The sequence below is a fragment of the Pseudopodoces humilis genome, chromosome 9 (assembly GCF_049639895.1).
Source record: "Pseudopodoces humilis isolate 2021_Gansu_Grassland_sample_001 chromosome 9, ASM4963989v1, whole genome shotgun sequence".
In the NCBI taxonomy this organism is placed as follows: Eukaryota; Metazoa; Chordata; class Aves; order Passeriformes; family Paridae; genus Pseudopodoces; species Pseudopodoces humilis.
The window spans coordinates 19,551,927-19,572,749 of record NC_142208.1 but is presented as its reverse complement, the minus strand read 5'-3'; the positions used below and the strand labels follow the sequence as shown (position 1 = coordinate 19,572,749).

Sequence of the window (20,823 nt, the reverse complement as noted above, 5' to 3'; positions counted from 1 at the left end):
TCTGTATTCCTTTCCTGAACAGACAGTTGCAGAACCTGACTTGTCTTAATAGAAATTTTACTCCTGTCTTCAGTGGGAGCAGCATCTGTGCTAAAAACCTCCAGTCACAAGAACATTTGGGACAGGGGAAGAAATATCTTACCAACACAGACTCAAACTGTGGCCTTGACTTCCCTTAAAAGAAAATGCTTTGAAAGTGAGCTTGGCTGTTGGATAGTGCCAGTTATTAGCTAATTCTAAGGCTTGACTTCATGGTATGAACTGAATGCCTGAGGACGACTTATGGACTGTGTTCATCTTAAAACAAATAAACTCACTGTCCTCTGTTGTAGGGTGAGTAAGCTGTGTAACTCTTTCACAGTTAGTATGAGACACTCAAAAATCATCTTGCTGAGGAGGCTGAAGGCAGGGGGCTGGAGTTGAAAGCAGCATCCAGAGAATTGGTAAAGTAACCTCTTTAGAGGGAATAGGGAGAAACAATGTTCATCTCTTCCCTTCCAAGAGGGAAGAGATCCTTGAGGCTCGCTATGCAAGAGGGCAGAGCTCTGCACAGGATTCCTGATGAGTGCTTTTTTTGCCCAAAGCTGATACAGAGTGAATCTTCTGCCTCAGTGAATGTTGGACTTGCAGTTTATTTGCATTAGATTTTGTCTTGTTTGAATGTGAGTGGTTATTTTCAGCTCCATAAAGTAGAAGGGGTGGGGGTTGAAATGAAGATAATCAAAATATAAAGAAAGCAAAGTCTTTATGAAAATGGAGGAGAGGTGATGGGAGAGAGATGGAAGGAAAAGCTAGATTGTAAGCTATTCTAAGAAATAAAAACTGGAGCAATGCCCAGCAGACATAGAAGTCAGAGTGATATGAGGCTATTGTAATTGATAATTAAAAACTTGCAAGATGTTATGTTCCTAACAGTTTTTTACAGAAAAAAAAATATTTCTCATTGGAAGTCCAAGCGAAAAATGAACTTGCAACTGCATGTAGGTTCAGACTTTCTTGTGTTCACCAGAATACAGTAGAAGTGGTTGAAATGTTTCATGAGCTGGAGCTTCATTGAAAATATGTCTGCACACCAGTGGTGATGCATTAGACTTTAACCCTAGTGCATATATGTCATAGTTACCCTCAGCTCACTTATAGAGGACTGGGTGAAACCTTGGTGAAGTGGAAGTATTTGCTCACCCATAATAAAAAACAAATGGGACCCAAGTCTTTGATTTATGTGCTTCCATACTTGAAAGCAGAAACAAGATGGTACCATGTTTTTTCTTTTTATAGTGCTTGGTATTTGAATGCAGCTAATTTTTTTTAATGTTATGCACACTATTTAAAAAAAACCAAAAACAACAAGAAACAAGAGAAACAACAAAGAAATCCAGGTCTAAATTTCAACAGGTAGCACAATTTTCCAGCACTTTTTGCAAGAGTACAAGAGATGGTCTTTCATTCTTCTTGGAACAGCATCTGTATGAAGTAACAGCAGACTTTGTATCCTTGAAATCGGCTGTGTTTCAGGAGTTTGTTGCTAATGTCATGGGGGAAATGTTGGCTACATTCCCTTGGTGTGTTGCACCTGCTTGCAAGCATGGTTGAAGTCCTAAGTCACTCCTTTTGATGGTCCTGGAGAGTTTCTTGAGATCTGAAGTGTTTTGTTCCCTCCCCCAGTATTTAAAAAGCAGTCTTAAAGAAAAGAGGAATAGCTACAGTCTGGCTATAATGCATAAAATATTTGCTTTAAAAAAAACATATATGTGGTTTCCCTGTAATCATAAATTTTCCCTCCAGGGTCCTGTATACTACTTTGTTCTGCAGTTGTTTTTCTCATAGCACAACTTTCTGACATAACCTGTAGAGAGGCACTGTGCTGAATATAGTCACAGGAGTGCAGAGTAGGGTAAGTTGACCATTTTGCTGTCTGCCTTCACAGTAGGAATTGTAAAGAGCTGAAAAATACCTGCAAATGCATTTTGTAATCATTTGCTTCTAGACACAGCTTCCATTTTTGTTATGCATATTTGCACATAAACTTTGGTTCCTCTAAGGAGAAGAGGTTTGAGCAGCTGAAGGTTGAGGGTGACTAGAGTGTGGTAGGTCAGGTGATGGCAGCAGAAGAAATGATTGCCTACTTGTAAATTAGTTACAATGGTTACAGGTAAATCTATTGTGCAATGCAGTTTTGCTGCTCTGAGACATTGTGGGCAAAGTAACAGTTGTATATGCAGGGAAGGGGACTGAATTGTGACCATGGCTCTATCCTGGCTTCTTGTACAAGACTGAGTTACTACATTTCTTGAAACTTTGCCCTACTTTCTGTTTAGAAATGAGATCAGTGGTGGCTCAGTAAGCTATTTGGGACCTTGGGTATGTGGTGGCTGCAGAACTTTTGGTTTTCTGAAGGAAGGTGGATTGACATAGCATGCTGATGCCTATCTTGATTATTCCAAAAATCAAATCCAGACTGCTGCAATGACACAGGAAAATAGTTTTTCAATCTGCTGTGAATATCATACAGGAAAGGAAGCGTGGTGGCCAGGCCAGGTCCGTTGGTCTGACCTGGGATGCCAGGACTTTCCCAGAGAGAGCAGTCCCGCAAGAGATGGCAATCCCTGGCCAACGGGTAACCTCAGCAAGGGGTAGCCTGTGGCTGCAAGTGATTTCAGCTCAGTGATTTCAGCTCTGCTTGTGCGGTTATCCCAGGCTTACTCAGAGACAGAGAGACAGGAGCGTCGTGTGGCGATTCCGCAGAGACAGCCTTTATTGTCCAGTGGCTCTGTGAAGGGTAGCCAGGGACAGCAGCTCCCTGCTGAACTGGACAGAAGCTGGGGCTTTTATGGAGGAAAGCCAGGGTGGTACTGGGGGGAAAACCAATGGGATCAACGTAGTCACCAAAGCATGGTGGGATAGCTCACCGTGACAAGAGAGGATGGTGCCATCTAAGGGCTATCTCTCCAGGAGAGGCTTGAGATAAGCTTATCACAGCTTCCTCAAGGCACATTCTTCCAAGGGAAAGCCTTGGCAGGCTGACCTGCCTCCACAAGAAAGCAGTAACAGGACTTTCTGCTTATAGTATATCAACTGTTAAATATAGCACAGAGCTATAAAAAGAACAAATTTCAGCGTGCCTTTTATACATTGAGGGCTGAACCTAATAAAACCTCTATGTGTAATGCTTGAGAAAGAACCTGATTAGTTTCTCTTGTTTTGTTCTTACAGAATTGGTGAGGTGAGTTTGTAGAATCAATGGGTTTGTCTGTGGTTTTGTACTGATGTCAGAAGTGTTCTACTCTGATTTGTATTACTTGTTTATGTCTTGCAAGGTCTCTGGCTAGTGCTTACCTGTTTGTAAAAGTGTAACATGGGTCAGGCAAAAGCAGCTTGTGGCTGGGTATTTGGCTTACATTAGAATAGAGGTTTGGACAGTAGGGGCCATAAACCTGCTAATGACTCATCTTTGTACAAGAGCTCCTGGTTCACAGCACATTTGTGCATCTGTGTTAGATCATGTTTGGTCATGCTGTGTCCAACTTACACACTGAGGTGAGGAAACTGACACTGCAACACATAACCTGGGGGAAGATCATGGGTAGTACAGAATATTTCCCTATGTCATCCAGGTATGTGCAATGTTTGTTGAACTAAATAAATCCTGTAAGGAGTGATGACTTAGTGGACTCCATGCAATGTTGATTGTGATAAAGTGCACGAAGGTTTATTATGTTGATACCTTGCACCATACCTTGTCTTGTGTGTATCTTGGAGCTTTTCCTCTTGGTCTAATAGTTAGAAATCAATTAAATCCAAGATATTTGCGAAGTAGCCTTAAGAAATCATTTTCTCACAAATTATGCTTATTCTTCATATTTGGTAGCTAAATGGTTCAAGTCTTTTATGCTGCATTTCTCTAATTTTAATTTGTGTAGCAATGTGGTAATAAAAAAAAAAAGAGGTTGCAGAAGTTGCAGGAGGAAATACAGAAACAAGAGGAAATGATTTCCACCTCTCTTGCTTGTCCTATGAATAACTGAATCTCTCTTGAGGTCCTTGAGACTGCTGGTTTGGTCCTTTTGGTCTTACTTCTTTTCCCTGGTTATGGGATTTGAGGAGTGGCAAGTAAAACAAAAGGACAGACCCAAACAGTGGGATAGCTTTCACTTACAGCAAGTTAGAGCTGTGTACAAGAAGAGTAAAGAGTGAGCAGGGGAGATTTAAATAGCTTAAAAGAATGTAACCTATTGACCATGCCTGTTCTACAGAAATATCTTCCCTGTTTATAGTGCCTTAATATAGCTTCCAGAATTAAAAATAGGACATAGTTACCCGTGTAAACCTTCTCCATTAGCCATTATAAAAACATCCTGCAGTATGCAAATACTGGAGAACCAGCTGTGTACTGTGTAACTCCATTATACTCTGCTGCTTTTTTTTTTTTTTTTTTTTTTTTTTTTTTTTTTTTTTTTTTTCTGGAAAGTAGAGTTAGGCATGTCCTGCTTTGCATGCTTGAGGATGAAAATTACCTCAGGATTTGGATGGGCAACTTTACAGGTCTTTTTTGCCCTCTCCTCTACCTAAAAATGGAAAGGAGACTTTCTACAGTTGGTCAGTGTGTCCTATTATGAGAAAGGATGTTACTTCTCATTCAAGTGAGTAGAATACTATGGCAAGTAGACATGTCTGTTGGAGTACAGTCATGGTGACCTGCGAGATCTCAGAGGGAATGTCTTTTGTCAGCTTTTGTTACTGATTGTCTGCCTTCTCTTTAAGTTATATTCTGCTGGGGGCATGGGCTGGACAATCTTTTTGTTTGGATTTTTTATATAGTTTTTCACCAAACAAAGGGGTTATGTTATGCCTCTGTTTTTGATGAGGCATTTTAAAGTGCTCATTGTAATTTAAAAAAATAACAAGAATAACTACTGATATATACTAAAAAAAAATCCACTGTATATTTAATGCATATTAACATAACATGCACATCTTAATGCTTCTATTGAAAATTTCATTAAATTGCTGGGAAATGTAGTTGGATGATGAGCTAAAGTACTTTGTATCCTGAGGAATTCTGCTGTGTAGGCACATGTCTGATACTGCCCAAAAGCTGCAGAACACAGTTCCTCTTGGGCTGGGAATGAAGGGAAAGACATTTATTGTGTCAGAATACTGGGCAGAAATTCCTGCATACAGAGCCCAGAATATCTCAAAGGCAAAGGGACTAGATGGCATTACTGCATGTAATGTAATGTAGCACATCACTGTTTTGGGAGGTACCTGTTGTCAGACAGATAGTGAATTTTTATTTCAGACTTCATGCTTAGATCTTTGTACTGCTTACATGCTTAGATCTTTGTACTGCTTACGTGCTTAGATCTTTGTACTGCTTAAACAGCATAATGTGTTACTATTCAAGTGATCAGTGCTTTAGTGGAGCCTTTTGTCCTTCTCAGTGTTGTATTATCCTTGGAAATGTGTGTTTCTTAATTTCTTGTTATTCTTTTACAGATGGCTGATCTACAGCTCTATAAACTGGATGAATTGGACTGTTTGATCCAGGGTCTCCTTTATGTTGATTCTGTTGGTTTCAATGGCCAACCAGAGTGCTATTATTTTGAAAATCCTACAGATCCTGAACAGTGCCAGAAAAAGCCTTACTGCCTTGATAATCCATATCCTATGCTGCTGGTTAACATAGGCTCAGGGGTCAGCATCCTAGCTGTCTATTCTAAGGACAATTATAAAAGAGTGACAGGATCCAGGTAAATTTACTTTTGTTTCTTTTAATTGTTTTCTTTTCTCCTTCACAACTGAACAGGTAGAATTAGAGAGTGTGATCAGTAGCTACATTTCCAAATTGTGGATGTATTCCCATTTCTTTTAAAAGGTACCAGTAGCAAGGCTGAAAATATCCTAGTATACCTTCAGAGAGGGTATCTATGTCAGGGAAATCATTGATATGTTCAACTTTAGATCTGCCTTAGTCTCTTGTTGGTGTTCTTACCTATTTCCCATCTCTTGCTGTGAATTACCAAAATAAAACTGTTGCAGCAAGTGAATCTTCTCTCCCCTGCATTCCGTTGTTTGGTGCATGGTATATATTAAAGTTTCTCCCGTATAATGCACATGACATGTATATATATCTTCTGTTGCCTTAGCCTAGTGCATGCCTTTGCCACAAGGGTACCCACGAGCCATTTCTCTATCTGCAGTACAGAAGGACACAAGTTCAGTGGGAGGCATTGGATTTCCTGCAGTTCTGAGTCTTCTTCAAGCACAAAGATTTTGGCATCTTTGGTAGATGTGCTTCTAATCCTTTCCACTATGGAAGAAAAAACATGACCACAGTGTGTTGACTCATTATAGATGATGAAATCAATACTGTCTTGTGGCTGGTTTGCAGAGTTTTCTACTGTTCAGATATGGAGTATATTACACTGCTATGAGATGTGTTCTGAAAAACCCAATAATCCAAGAGCACGGACTAAATAGTGTTCCTATCTGACCTCCTGTGTTTTTTCACGAAGTACAAATGTGGTGTCTCACTGATCACCTTGTTTTCAGTGGCTCCAGTTGCTGTGACTGTCGTCACTGCAAATGAGCTAACTTTGTCAGTGGCCAAGAAAGAATGAGGAAGGATGTAGAGATAGTAAATTTAAGCTCATGTCTGTAAGACTGAAAAGTCCAAAGTAGAACTTTAATGAGTTAGCAACACGTTATGCACAGTTAAATACTCCCTGCTAAATTTATGTAGTCAGTAAATACTGTACTTGAACCTTTACAAAATATTCAAGTGAGTGCTCCTTGCTTAGAGTTCTTGCAGAGAAAGAACATTCAGGGCTGATGCTAGGCTTGCTTTGAAAAGGAGCCAACCAGACTGCTTCCTGCCACTGGCTAGGGGGACAAGATCTGTCTTGGCTGCCAGCCCTTGTAGATTTACCTTTGTTCACTGTTCATTCTTTCCTCACTCACTTGAGTGCTCTGCTGGCTAATTATTCTTGTGCAGAAAACTTGTTAGAGTGCTACAAATAGCAAAGTGGTATCTGTGGTGTTAGATTGGACCTTATTCTTAGCTAACCCTTTAGTATAATTTCTCATGTTTAAGGATTAAAGACTCAAGTCCAGTTCAGTTAAAACCACATGGGATGACACTTGTGTTAAATAGGAACTCAGCGTAGAGTGTCGGTGCTCACTCATCTGAGGGAGGAGTTGTGAGATACAGTTGGCACCTGCGTACAGCACGTTGTAAATGGCAGTCTGAAGGGTTGTGGTAAAAGCTGGTTCAGTCTGCTGGTCTGAAGGGACTGTACTTTTCCAGCCTTGGAGGAGGAACATTCCTGGGCCTGTGCTGTTTGCTCACTGGCTGTGAGACATTTGAGGAAGCGCTGGAAATGGCCGCGAAAGGAGACAGCACCAATGTGGATAAGCTGGTGAAAGATATCTATGGAGGAGACTATGAGCGGTTTGGCCTTCAAGGATCTGCTGTAGCATCAAGGTATGTGTTAATCAAGCTGTTTGTAAGCAGTCCCTTGGGAAACTTCCTGTGCATGCTAAACTGAGTGTATAATCCCTGGACTATGCACTGTGTCCATGTGGAAATGTCACTCAATGTATCATGGGGTTTGTCCTTAGATCTCTCACCTACTTCTGGTGCTTTTTTCTTAAATAGGTGTAAGTAATGCCTGATGCATGAGATCCCTGTTCACATTTCAAATCTGTCACAAAGGAAAGGTTGTCAAATCCAGCACAGGTTGCTAAATGATAAAATTTTAAGGTCTTTTATCACTCCTGAATATCTCATGTTAAAAGACATGATCTTCCTTACACAGCTTTGGTCATATGATGAGTAAAGAAAAGAGAGATTCCATCAGTAAAGAGGACTTGGCCAGAGCTACTTTGGTCACCATCACCAACAACATAGGTTCTATTGCTCGCATGTGTGCATTGAATGAGGTAAGTTATTTACCATGAGTTTAAAACTTAGAAGCAACAAAGTGAGATTATCAGGATGCAAAAATGCAAATTGCTGTTGTGGTAGGTGTGTCCTGGCCTTGGTAAATATGCATATATTTAATGTCATGTCTTGTGGCTTGTTATGTGTATGCTTTGATGCAAAGTGTAAGGCTGTTCAAGCTACCAAGCTAGGGAAGAGGGGAGAAAAATTGTAAACATCACTTTGAGGCATTGAGCTTTAGCCTGGAGTGTGCAGTTGTTCTCCAGCTGTAATACATAGATATTAACATGTTTGCAATACTAATTATTACTCTATTACTTTGTAGTTATTTACAGGTTTTACTACAGAATGACAGATTTTATTTTGAATACTACTTTGCTTGGATTGTTTCCATAGCAGGATAGGTTCAAATTGTGTATTGTTTTAAATGTTTGGATAGATGCAAGCTCCATTGCACTGTGTCAGAAAGAAGAAAAATGCAGTTCATTTTTCTGCCTCAAACTCCTATCAGATGTTTGTTACATTCTTTTCATTAGGCATGATAAATAGGGATGGATTGTTCCATCCATCACTTCAGCTTCCAGCAGTTAAAAAACAAAACACAAAAAACACCACCACAAACCCAAACATTAGGCCCTTGCTTTTATCTGCAGATTGCATCCTTTACAATTATGTGGAAACTAATACTTTTTATCTGTTCCGAGAAGATAATGAATTAATATAATTTTTTTAATGCACAGGTGTTTTAGCTGCACAGCATTCTGTTGGTAGAAAAAATTGCTGCTGCTTTTATATTTTTAATCAACAACACACACACAGAGCCAGAAAAATTGAACAAAACCTACCCAAGAAACTCACCAAACTGCCATCTAATCATTTTATTGGGTCCTGTCTAGCTTATGGCTTTATCAGAAATAGTAAATAATTAATCACTAGTGCTTTTGGTGTGTGTGGGTTTTGATTTGATTTTTAATCAACCTTTGTCACATCTCACTCTCGGTATTTCCAAGACAAAAGGTCCTAATACTTAATCTCCTAACCTAAAAAAAGAGAAGACACTCTTTTATGCACTCCTTCATTTTGTCTTTTTAATCTATTTTATAGTTGTAATTTTAAGATTGAATTATGAGATCTTCATATGGTATTCAGAGTGTGGTTGCTTAATGAATTTATGTGATGGCATATTGATAAATCTTGTGTTCAGAACTCCTTTACTAACAGTTCATAATATCTCATTTTTGTGAGGATGGAACTAATTTCTAAGAAATCATCAACACTCTCTCCATGGTCTCATCTTAAAGTGGCTAATTTGGAGCCTATTTTGTGTCTGCATAATCAAGTGTCTCTGTCTTTCTCCCTTTTAGTTGTGTCATTTCACTTTTTAAATTTGAACTTGATCTGCCATTTTTTCCTCAGTCACGGGATATAAGTCTCTTCAGCACTGCTATGCTGTTCATTTTTTATTCTCTTTTAATTTTGTTTGCCATTAGTATGTTTGTTGCTCATATTCCTCTCTAGAGGACTTTCAAAACGTACTGATCTGTATAAGTTGTAGTGTATGCTCTATCAAATGCCACTGATAACCTCCCTTCGTTGTGAAAAGTGGCTACAGACTTCTTTTTCTTGGCAATTCGACTCTATCGGTCAGGATGATTCTCTTTCAGTGTTCTCTTTGCTTTCAGCTTCTTTACAGTGTTGCCTTGTGGCATGGAGTTCAAGCAGCATTGTACAGGGCTATCAAAGCATAGAGAGTTGCAGCAGGGAACCACATGTGGTGCATTCAGAGGAGGAGATAGGCTGCTAACAAAACTAATGCTTCTGAGTCATTGTGTAAGAGCTCCTAACATCTTTGTTCTGGGGGCAGGCCTCTTAAAAACTGATGTGATCCATAGAATCTTGTGGAGGAATGTGAACTGATGTGTTAAATATTCTTCATTTCCCAGTGTCAAAGCAGAATTTCTCCAACATTTGAAGTAAATCGTTGTGTAGTTTTAGAGAACGAAAACTTTATTTAGTCACTTTACATACTACTAAAAAGAAAAACATGCAGTATCGTTTCAAGTAAGCTAATCTTCAGATGGCTTGGTCTTGCGGAAAAAAACATAATACTATCATTCTGCTAAATAATCTGGACACCTAAATTGCCTTTGGGAGAAATGGCTCTGACTTACAACAAGCTTGCTGAATCAAATCCTCAAATAAGAGCTAAATAAACAGTTGAATATGATATTATTTTGTGAAGCTTGTATGTATTAGATTAGGGTTATGGTAAAGCTCACTTTTAGGTTGACAGAATCAATTTATGCCCTGAAGCATGACTTTTGATAAGTCTTTCCCAATGATTGCAGCTTTAATATTGTGTTGAAAATGACTTGCATATGTGCAGGAAAAAACGAGGCTGGGGAATAAATGAAATATTCTGTCTGCAGAACTTCAAAGCAAGTTTTCTTGCACAAAGTTGGCAGTGGGGTAGAAAAATTCCATAGTCTGGAACCATTTGACCACAGACCCTTTGAAATGGCCTGTCCTAGGCACAGCAGATCTGCATAAAGGAAACTGATCTCCTGTTTATACTTTTCTTATTCGCAGAACATGTAAGTTTGCATCTAGACAAGCTGCATTGCGAAAATACGTGTAGGGTTGTTTATCGTGTTATTGCTATAGATTTCCCAATTCAATTATATTGGCAAATATGTGAATATACTACATTAAAGCTGTACTATAGCTTTTTCCTGCAGGGTAAGTTGAACAATTTAACAAGACCCCACAGAGTGAAAGAGTGCATGTCTTTTCCAGGATGCTGTAATTTGATTAGCTTAAATAAGCATGTCACCACCATATCTTCAGCAGTTTAAGATTTTTGTCTTTCAGGTTTGAAAGTTTCAGCAGTGGACAATTTAAAAGTAAATTGACAAGACTCCCTTAAGGAGTAGCATTTCGACTTCTGAAAAACACTAAACTTGTTTTTAGTTCAGTTCAGAAAATCTAGGAAACTTTATATTATTAATACAGTTTTTATCCTTGTCAGCTCAAGGAGTGTTTGAAACAAAATTGAGATCTGCATGTTAATATACACTGTTATTCTAGTAGTTATAATTAGTACTATTAGATTTAAAATTTGCAGTATTTTTTATACTATGTCTTAGGTATTGCTTCTGGTAACAGTAGCTTTGTTTTTATTTTCAGAAAAAATCATGCGCATGTGGAATTGAAATGTAGATTCTAATCAATTTTATGCTATGGCATTACAGGAAATTAATTGCATATTTGTTACTCCTTTGTTTGAAGTTGCTTCAGAGATAAAACTGCCTTATCTGGGGATGCAGGGTGCTTTTGGCCATGTTCCATAGCAGCATTTTGAAATTTAAGAAGTTCTTATTTTCACTCATAAATTCCCGAGTATGAATGCTTGCTGATGTGACTGCAGAGTCTAAGGAGATAGATGACTGAAGCTAAATTATTGAATAAAGTTTGTGTGGCTGTGTTTGGTTTGAGGACAGTCAGGCATGTCCATCACTCAGTCAGCAGAGTGGGTGAATGAGTTACGGTGTCTGGGGATCAGCTCTCTCCAGCACTGGGAATTCCAGTGAGGATGTTCCCTGGGGTGTGTCACAGGCTTGGTCCTGGACATGGCACGACTGTGGCTGTAGCACAGGAGTTGCTGCAGAGCCAAGTGTTGCTCTTTAGAGCTGGATCAATATAGAGGGGTAGCCCTTGCTAATTCTAGCCCCTGTGCAGCCTTTCTGGCAAACTTCTGCAGAGGACTCTTAAGGATACATTCCTAGGGCTCTTCAGGACTCCTGTAAAAACTTTTATCTGCAGGATGTATCTTCTTACTGAATCTTCTAGACAAATTCTAGTGTCTGGTGAGCATCATCTGGTACACTTGCAAAATGCAAGTGCAATTCCATGCATAAAGGGCAGAACTGGGCCTGGTAAGGTAGTTATGGGCATTGTTTAAACACCACACAGAACCACTGCTTGCTGCAGTGATGTATATACAAGTAAGGATGGTCTGTGGCTTTCTCATTGGCAGCCTAGTGCTGATGGTTCAAAAAAATCTTAATTTCCTGAATGAAAACTGAGTTCATATGAGCTTTGAAACAAAGGAATGGCATACATATCAAGTCTTATGTATAGCCCCATTTCACCTGCTTTTTGAAAATGGAGTCACAGTCCTGATAATTGATAATGAAAGATGCTCTTTCCCATCTCTAATGTAATCCTTCTCAAATATCCTTCAGAGGTTCTTCATCTGGATTTGATAATCATAGTGATCTCTGGGAAGTTGTTTCATTTAACATGCGGGGGGTGGAAGATGTCATTTTGTAGCCATATACAGTTAAAAAAACCAAACACCACCACCAAAACTCATAATCTGAGTCACGTTGGGAAGGTTGTGATATTTATTCAATATTTTAAGCAAATATTGATTATCTATGATAATAGCCTCTCACTTTCTTTGGAATATGACTCTGTACCTCCCTGATCTTGCAATGTCTCTTACTTAGCGGTCAGTTACTGCAATATTTTTTGACTTTCCAGTTTGAAGTATTTAAATATAGCCTAAAATTCCCATTTAACTTCATAGTAGAGGCAGAGGTACATGTTAAATAAGACAAATAATTTAACTGAATATAATTTTTCTGGTATGTTTTTCAAATTCAATTTTGCAGAACATCGACAAGGTGGTGTTTGTTGGCAACTTTCTCAGAATTAATATGATTTCTATGAAGGTGCTAGCATATGCTATGGATTATTGGTCCAAGGGACAGCTAAAAGCTCTGTTTTTGGAACATGAGGTAAGGAAATATGTGTTGAACTTTTATTTGTAAGTACAAAATTCTTGTATTTCTTTATTTGGTGAATTTGAAAGGGGAGAAATGCCATTGCTTTGAATTGCAAGTTAAGTTTTGCATAAATGCTATTTAGTTTACAAATTTGTTTAAAAATACTACTTGTTAACTCGTGGGTTTGATCACTGACTGTGTGGTTTGTGTTATTAAACATTGCCCTTTTCTTGTATTTGCTTTCTGACCCTGATAGCAACAGTGTTCATTTGCATGGGCTGGTGTATGAAAACCTCGAGTATCATTCATTTTTGTAAGCATAATTTTGAGGTGACTACCAGAAGGCCAGGTCCATAATGGAAACTTCCCTGCCCCAGTACAGCATCAGTATTATGGTTTTGTAATTTATTTTTTATATATAATTTTGGGGAACTATGTGAGACAGGCCCTTTCTTCTACCTAAGGATGATCTTATTGAATCATATTTTAGATAGAGCAAATATTTGGCAGGGCTTACATTCTTTTAGTTGCCTTAATAGAACTGAAAACTTTATGTTCATGTTATGTCTTATTTTGGAATTTGATTGGTTTTTGTTTTCTTTTGTCTTCGTTCAAAGGGTTATTTTGGAGCTGTTGGGGCTCTTCTAGAAATGCTTAAAATGACAGATGATCAGTGATGAAGCTGTCTGAAGAGATTCCTACTGCAGATGCTGCTGGGTAAGAGTGAAAGCCACTACAAGGATGGAAGTGAAGCCATTATGGTAGTTCTGTCTACTGGATTTGTAAATAATTTAAAATCCTTTTAGCTGATCTTTAATTTCTGGGTTTTGACCTTATACTTCTGAATTCATACTGGGAATTACGAGATTTTTTTCCTGTACACTGTATTTTTTAGGGGAAAAATGTGCAAAGTGGCCAAACATACAGATTTTATGGATTTATTTTAAAAAATTGATACTGTTTAATGTAAGACCTGTGATATATGAGGCATCTGCTTTTCTTCTGGGGTTTACTGATTAGTGTGGTAATTTTAACTTCATTTAGTAATCACTCTAGGAGATTTTTTTTTATCTTATTTTCATGACGTTTCATGATTTGTTCTTGGTTTCAAATGAAACTACAAAGCTGATGCATTTTACTGTGAAAACTAGTCATTGATTTTTTTGCCTTTCCTTTCCTTATTAGATGAGACACTTTAACATCTCTCTGCCCCCCTCAAAAATAAATTTGCAACCATTATGTGGCTAAATGTGTTTCTTCAAAGGACTGTGAGGAAGCTTGGTAATAACAGGGGGTTTAAGATTGCAATTTTTCACTAGTCATGAATTGCAACAGGAAGAGAATGCCAGCTGGTTTTGCAGGGCTGATTCTTCTCTATAATAAAAACTTTAAAGAAGCTGTGTAATAAAATTTTAATTATTCAATCAACACTAAAATGAAAATCTGTTTCTGATTAAAACCTCTGATCAACATGAAGAGTTCTGTAGTAAAGATGTTATTCACACTTGCTATTAGATGGCAAAGGGAGATTGTTGTTTATTTTTTAGTCTGCAAGGTTTAACTTGTTCTTAATTGGAAACAACTAATAACAGCATTATTAAAAGCCCAGTTACTAAAATCAGAAAAATACTGACTAAAGTACTTTCTGCTTTTAAACTAGCATTAACTTTCCCTCCGGGACAATAAAATTTGAGTGTTTATTCCAATACAGTATTTTCTACCTTTTCTGATTTGTGGACCTCTCTGGATTTTTTTTCCCAAGTTAAATTGAGATCCCTTTGAAGTCCATGTACTTAGGTTGCAGCAGAGCATGTACAAACTTGCTTTCCTTTGACACCTTGAGGGCTCACAACTGAGAGGCCGAAAAGCAGTTCATAAATTATTTTGTCTTGAAAGACTGTATGTGATGTTACATAATGTAAATGACTCATCAGAGGGACAGTATAAAATTCAGTATATTTTTGGAAGGGGGTATATTTCACTTTTTTAAGTCATTAACTTACATATCTCCCAAATGTTGAAAGGTGGTAACATTAACTGAAGTGTTAACTTGTCTGATGGAAATAAAGACCTCTACTGTTCTGACAGTTTTAATGTATCTGTGGAATTCATTTCTTGAAAGCAATGATGTGACATACAAAATACATTTTTTTGTGACATACATGACTACTTATTTCTATGATAATCGTTTGGTTCTTGCCATGCTTTTACTCTTCATAACAAAGCTTTAGTCTTTGAAGCCTTTTGCCTCCTTGAAGTTGACTTTAAAGAACTGTAACAAAAATATGAGATAACACTAGTGTTGAAGTTGATATTTTCTGTAATATTGAGCTTAAGATAAGTGCAGATGGTTCTGCTCAGTGCCTCTATTTTTCTAATAAAGAAAATAAAACTTTGATTTAGGTTATTGGCTAAGTTTTGCCTGTGAATAAAGATTCACTTGTACATTGTTCTGGTTTTTTTAAGGAAAAGTTCAGAATGTTAACCAGTAACTGTGCTTCTTATGATAAACAGTAGAGGGAAGCATGACATCGGCCATCTAACTGCTTGTTTCAGAGAAAGATCTGTCTTTTTCTCCGTTGTTTATTTTTGAAGGGAATTTGACATGGGAATGTCTGTGACTTAGGTGTTCTTGCATTCTTCATATTTGGGCTTGTGAAGGAAGACTATAATGTTAAGTAAACAAATATGCTGTTCTTTAAATATTAAAATCCTCTACTTATAAAACAAAACAAAACAACAACAACAAAAAAAAAAAAACCAAGAAAAAACCCTCCAAAACCAAAACCCCCATACACATTCAAAAAACCCCTAGCAGGCCATTCAGAAAAATATATAAGGGCTTTAAAGATGCACAAACTGAGGCTGTGTTGTTGAAGAAGAAAAGCACAATCATGGTAGCCCTGAAGTTAGCTCTGAGATTCTAGGACTGTCAGGTAAGTTGATCACAGTTCTATGAAAAACACAAAATAAAACTTCACCTTAAAAATTATGGTTTGAAATTTAAAATATGTAATAGGTGAATTTCTGTAGTTAAAAAAATGAGAAAAAGTACTCTGAATTGTATACTACATAAATTAGTATGCCTGGTTGGGAAAAACATTAGCAGACTTTAACTAGGATAGAGAGCTGTGGAAAGTCACACGGTAGGAAAAACTAGAGGAAAATGACACCGTATGGTCAATTCTTCCTTTCCTGAGGGAAAAAGCCGAATTTCTTTATTGCCTTGAAATCTACAGTTGACTGCTTTTTCCTGTTTCCCCATAAGTACCATCATATGACTCTGCTAGTACTAGAACTTTTTGCCTGCCTCCACTAATCCCAGCTCTTGGTTTCCTCCTCCATGTCCCCCTTCTGTAATTAAGGTAACGGATGAATGACAGTGTGGTGATTTCTGGCACTGTTACAATATTTTTGCCATAGGGAGGAGTACTTTGGGGCATTTCTAGGTGTTGAATTTTTCTGATTGTGTTTGGTATCCAGTTGCTGCCTACAGTCATCTGTTGGAAGAGGTTCTCTAAGGTGCCCCTCTTCATCAGTCATACAGAGGTATCTAAAGAGTGAAAACAATTCTTGCTCAACTACACAGATAAACCTCTAGTATAACTGGAAGTTGGTGCAAGCAAAGTTCAATTCCAGCACTATCAAAGAGTATTACTGAGAATCTAGAAATATCCAAATTCTTGGATCTTTTTTGTTTTGGAAATGGTGAAGTCGAAGAAGCAAACTTCCCTAAGGGAGATCAGTGAGTCTGCAGATTTAGTATGTGTAGAAAATACTTGTTTTGGTGTAAATTAAAGAGACCTCTTAACAGGCCAAGCTTTGTTAATCTATCTTCTCTTCCTGAAACATGGTAAGGTAATTATTCAGGTAAGTTGGAGCAGAAGAGTCAGATTCATCATTCTCAACTGTCATGGCCTGTGCTTCTTTTGTACTTGAACATTTGTTCTTGAATCATATGCTACTCTCTGCATTCTTTCCCCACCACCACCAAGACAGCCCAATTTTTAATTGTTTTGACAAGCAGTTTAATTACATCCCCTAGGAAGAAGGGTCTGTGTTCTGAAGTAAGATTTTTGGACTAAATTATCGGGGGGAAATCCCTAGTGCTGAATGAAGAGTGAGAGAAAGCTAAAAGTATTTACTTTATCGGATTTGATAGAGAAGGCTAGCATGGGGTACATGGGGGCAGTACAAGAATCTGACTTCTAGGACAAGTAGGGTGCTTGCAATTCATTCCAACCTCAGCAAAGCTGTCCCGGTGTTTCACTGTTATCAGCACTTCTGTTCCCATTAGACTGTCACAAGATACTTGCAAGTGATTTTTGGCAGGACACAGCATAACTTTAGAGATGGGAGAACCATATGGGGTTGAACTGATGACAAAATAAACATACATGATTGTTTCCAGTCGGATGAGGAGTTCTACTGGGTTCTGTTTTTAAAGTACAAGGTGTCTTTGAATTTGGAATTAAATGAAACGCAGGCTATGAAAAAGACCACAGTACCTGGAATGAAGGTGGGTAAACAGCATGAAATGGCATCATGTTTTAAAACAGTGTATCATTCCCTGTTCTTAAGTGGTTTTGCTTATTTTTTTGTGATGATCAGAGCACATCCACTTTCAGAAGTGTCTTTCCAAGTTGACAACTTTGTAGTTTTCCAGGTTTTTGGGTGGGTGACCCATTCATTTATTTTCAAACTTAAAAGTTTGCGTGAATCTGGACATTTAATACAAAGCAGAAATTGCCCTTTAGCAAATGCTGAGGTGCCAAAGCAGCCTTGGCAGTGTATGCACAGAGCAGAGTTCACCCCTGTTACTGAGATTTCCATTTATGCCCATCCATGAAGATGTGTTCTCAGCTAACCATTTTACCGCTTTCTCATATAATGTGTTAGGATTTTTTTTCCAAATGGCGTGCTTTTTTTGGGTTTAAAATCTTTTGTGAGATGAACTTTTCCTTGAAAGGGAGTACCCATTTTCTGTTGCATCCTTGAAAGCATCAAGGAACAATGTTAGAGCAAGACAATCTCACAATGGGCAGACACTGGTTTGATAGTGCATTTTGTCACAAGAGACATATTAGTGCTTCAAGTACACAAGATGGTGTGGCCACTGGGGTGCTGTGACTTTTCAGGGGATTTGTTTTGCATTAATATGTTAACAAATTAATAATTGCACAAAAATCCAACAGCTGGTCTCAGCTTGTAGGCGTTTCTAATGCAGATGCTAGGTTGGGTGGAAGTGGAAATACATGTGTTTCAGTAAGGATGGAGAAATGAATATCTCAAGCCCATAGGAAAGACATGCTGACTAAAATGCTTTTTCCTACAAGCTTTTAGAACAGCTGCATCAGTTAGGAGACTGCAGTCGAAATGCCCTCATATAAGGCAGTAAATCATTACCAACCTGTAGATGTAATACTGAATTGGGATAGTGGTATTGTAGTCTATATTTGCCCCCTCTGTCCTCCCTCTGGAATTACCTCCCTGACATCGTGATTGTCAGCAGGAGGCAATGGAGGCAGCACAGCCAAGGGGGTCTGTGAACATCTGTTTTGTGAAATGCAGTAGCGTAATGTGGACAAGGCAACTGAAGCTATGAGAGGCTCCACCTGGAGATAAAAACTTATTACTGGTATTGATTTGAACAATGAGAACACTCTCTTCTTTTGAAAATTGTTCTTTTTATATTTTAAAAGTTAACTGTGAAATAATATGCATTAATTAGAAAAAAAACCCTAAACAAATGTAGCATTTTCATAGGTGGCTGGCTAAATGAATCACAAAATGCTGAGTGTACTTAAACAAAATTAAGTTCCTTTTAGTAGAATTGTTTTGTTTTTTGAGCAACCTCACCCCTACTGCTATTTGAATAAGTAAACAAAAACATGCTGTTCCTATGTCCTAAGCATGGAGCATGCTGTTATCCAGCTAGCTTTCAGCATATTGCACTTGGCTACGCACAAGGCTGTGCACAAAAAAAATCCAGAAGTATTTACAAGATAAACCAGAAACACTCCCAAATTTCCCAGTGTTTGTTACTTCTGTTTTAGCTTAGAAAATAAGTTTTCTATTCTCTTCAGATATAGGAGGTTTGCAGACTTCTCTCCAGCAGATTTACCTGTGCAGTATAGCAGCCCCCAAGCATCACTGGTTTGCTTCTTAGAAGGGAGAAAAGCAGTGCAAGGGAAGTGAAAGCCTCTTCCTGATGATGGCTGTAGGCTGACCTGTAACACACTTCACACCTGCTCTTTTACAGCTAGGGGAGAAAACATTCAGGAACTGAATTTCTCTCCACTCCTTGCTCTCATCACATAAGAAATTGTATAAAAAAAAACTTAAGTAGAAAAGGCACCAAGCCCCACAGACTAATTCACCTTTTATTCATTGGACAAATCATAGAAGTCAGCTTAGTTTTAGTCAAGAAGACTTCTTTTTTCAATTTCTTATCTTTTTTTTCTCAATTTGGAGCTTGATTTTTTTTAAGGTGCTTTGCAACATATCTCTGTTCCAGCTCTTCTTCATGAAAGGTAACTATAAAAGTGCCTTTGTGAGGTTTTTGTGAACATCTGGTTCACGGCATTACGGGATTTTGCTGAAGTTTTGGTTTATGTACGTTACTATAAAGTTCTAAGACACCAACTCTAGCATTATAAGCCCCTTTATCAGGCTAGGAGCAAAATAGCTGTTACTGATACCGTTCTGTGGAGTCCATTAACTGGGCACAAGACACTAGAAGTTTGTCCTGTGTAAGGGGATTGTTAGGCAATTAAAATATCTTTATTCAAAAAAGTGTAAAAACTGGCTCTTCCTTTTCTAGCCTATTGCCTTAGAGACCCACTGGTGGAGAGAAGGTAATTTAGAGTCAGTTCCCTTTCAGTCACTGACCACTCCACTTCCCCTGCTGTGCTAGAAAGCAGTGGCTAGCAACTCAATAAACGGAAATTTGGGACACGCACAAAAATGCAGAGCAGCAGAGAATTTTTTTGAAACACAAACAAGAAAACATTGTAGTAAAATATTATTCAGGCTTGAATCAGAAACCTGTCGAAGTTTCTGTCACCAGTTATAAAGTTAGCAGCACTGGTTGTAGAGGAATGAGATGGTTTGAAATGCTTCTGCCCCGTGGGAAGAGGAAAGGGAGCCCCTGGCAGTGCCAGAGTGGCAGCAGCCTGGCAGCCACGTGCCGATACAGAAATGCAAGGCCTTGGGTAATCAATGTTGTAATATTTACATTACACTGTGTTACTCATAACAGGTAGTTTCAGATGGAATTTCAGCTAGCTCTGATTTAGGCCTCTGTCTGTACATGCATAACTTGCAGAGAGAAAAAAGCAAATGAATGGGGGGAAAAAAATATTGTACCAAACACAAGGTGAAAAAAAATCATCTGTAAGATTTGGTGTTGCGTAAGTGCTCCTGGAAGTAATCTGGTACATTTCCAAATAAAACAGAAATCTTTGATGGTTGTAACTTTCTGTGTGGAATGACAATAGTTTCTGTGTTTGTTAACTCTGTAAATGTTTGCTGTAGATGTCATCAATGGGAATATTTTATTTAAAGGAGTGTATTAAAGTTTAAGCCAAAGAAACTTCTCCCCCCGCCTGTGAATACAACAAATACAACAATTAGGTAGTAAAAACGGAATTGTAAGTAATCGTTGGTGTTAAGCTGTGTATTTTACAGGTGAGCTGGAGCAAATACCTGTCCAGAGGCACAGTATACCCTGGGCTGGGTAGGAACTCTCTGAAAGCCCCGGCAGCAGCAAACACCAGCCAGAGTTTTGTCTGAGGTACAGCAAATTCTTGTCAGATGACTTGTTTTATGTGTTGTGGATGTGTGAAGAACTGATGGTGTTTTACCATCTTCTTTTATTTGGTTTTGTGTGTTGATTTGGTGAATAGGATAAAGACCACCTGCTCTGCCTTCAGGCCTTGATCCCCAATTCACACTTCTTTAGCTTGTGCATTTCCCTGAGAGCTGCTACAGGCAAGGGTGTTGATGATGAGCAGCATAAACTGCTAATACCATTTCTTCTGCAGAGCACAGCAAGCCATAGTTGTCATCCAGAAGAACAAAAACATAATG

The 20,823-nt window shown here is 38.3% G+C and overlaps 1 protein-coding gene across 4 annotated transcripts in view; it reads left to right on the top strand.

Moving 5' to 3' along the window:
• Window positions 1-14,819, top strand: part of PANK1 (pantothenate kinase 1) — a 35,358-nt gene extending 20,539 nt beyond the window's left edge. For all 4 annotated transcript variants that reach the window (XM_014250504.2, XM_014250505.2, XM_005520607.3 and 1 more), the window contains 5 exons: window positions 5,497-5,750; window positions 7,307-7,483; window positions 7,818-7,941; window positions 12,619-12,744; window positions 13,350-14,819. In XM_014250504.2, the coding sequence (XP_014105979.1) occupies window positions 5,497-5,750; window positions 7,307-7,483; window positions 7,818-7,941; window positions 12,619-12,744; window positions 13,350-13,409 (741 nt within the window). In that variant the 3' untranslated portion in view covers window positions 13,410-14,819. The remainder of the gene's footprint in view (window positions 1-5,496; window positions 5,751-7,306; window positions 7,484-7,817; window positions 7,942-12,618; window positions 12,745-13,349) is intronic.
• Window positions 14,820-20,823: the final 6,004 nt, after the last annotated feature.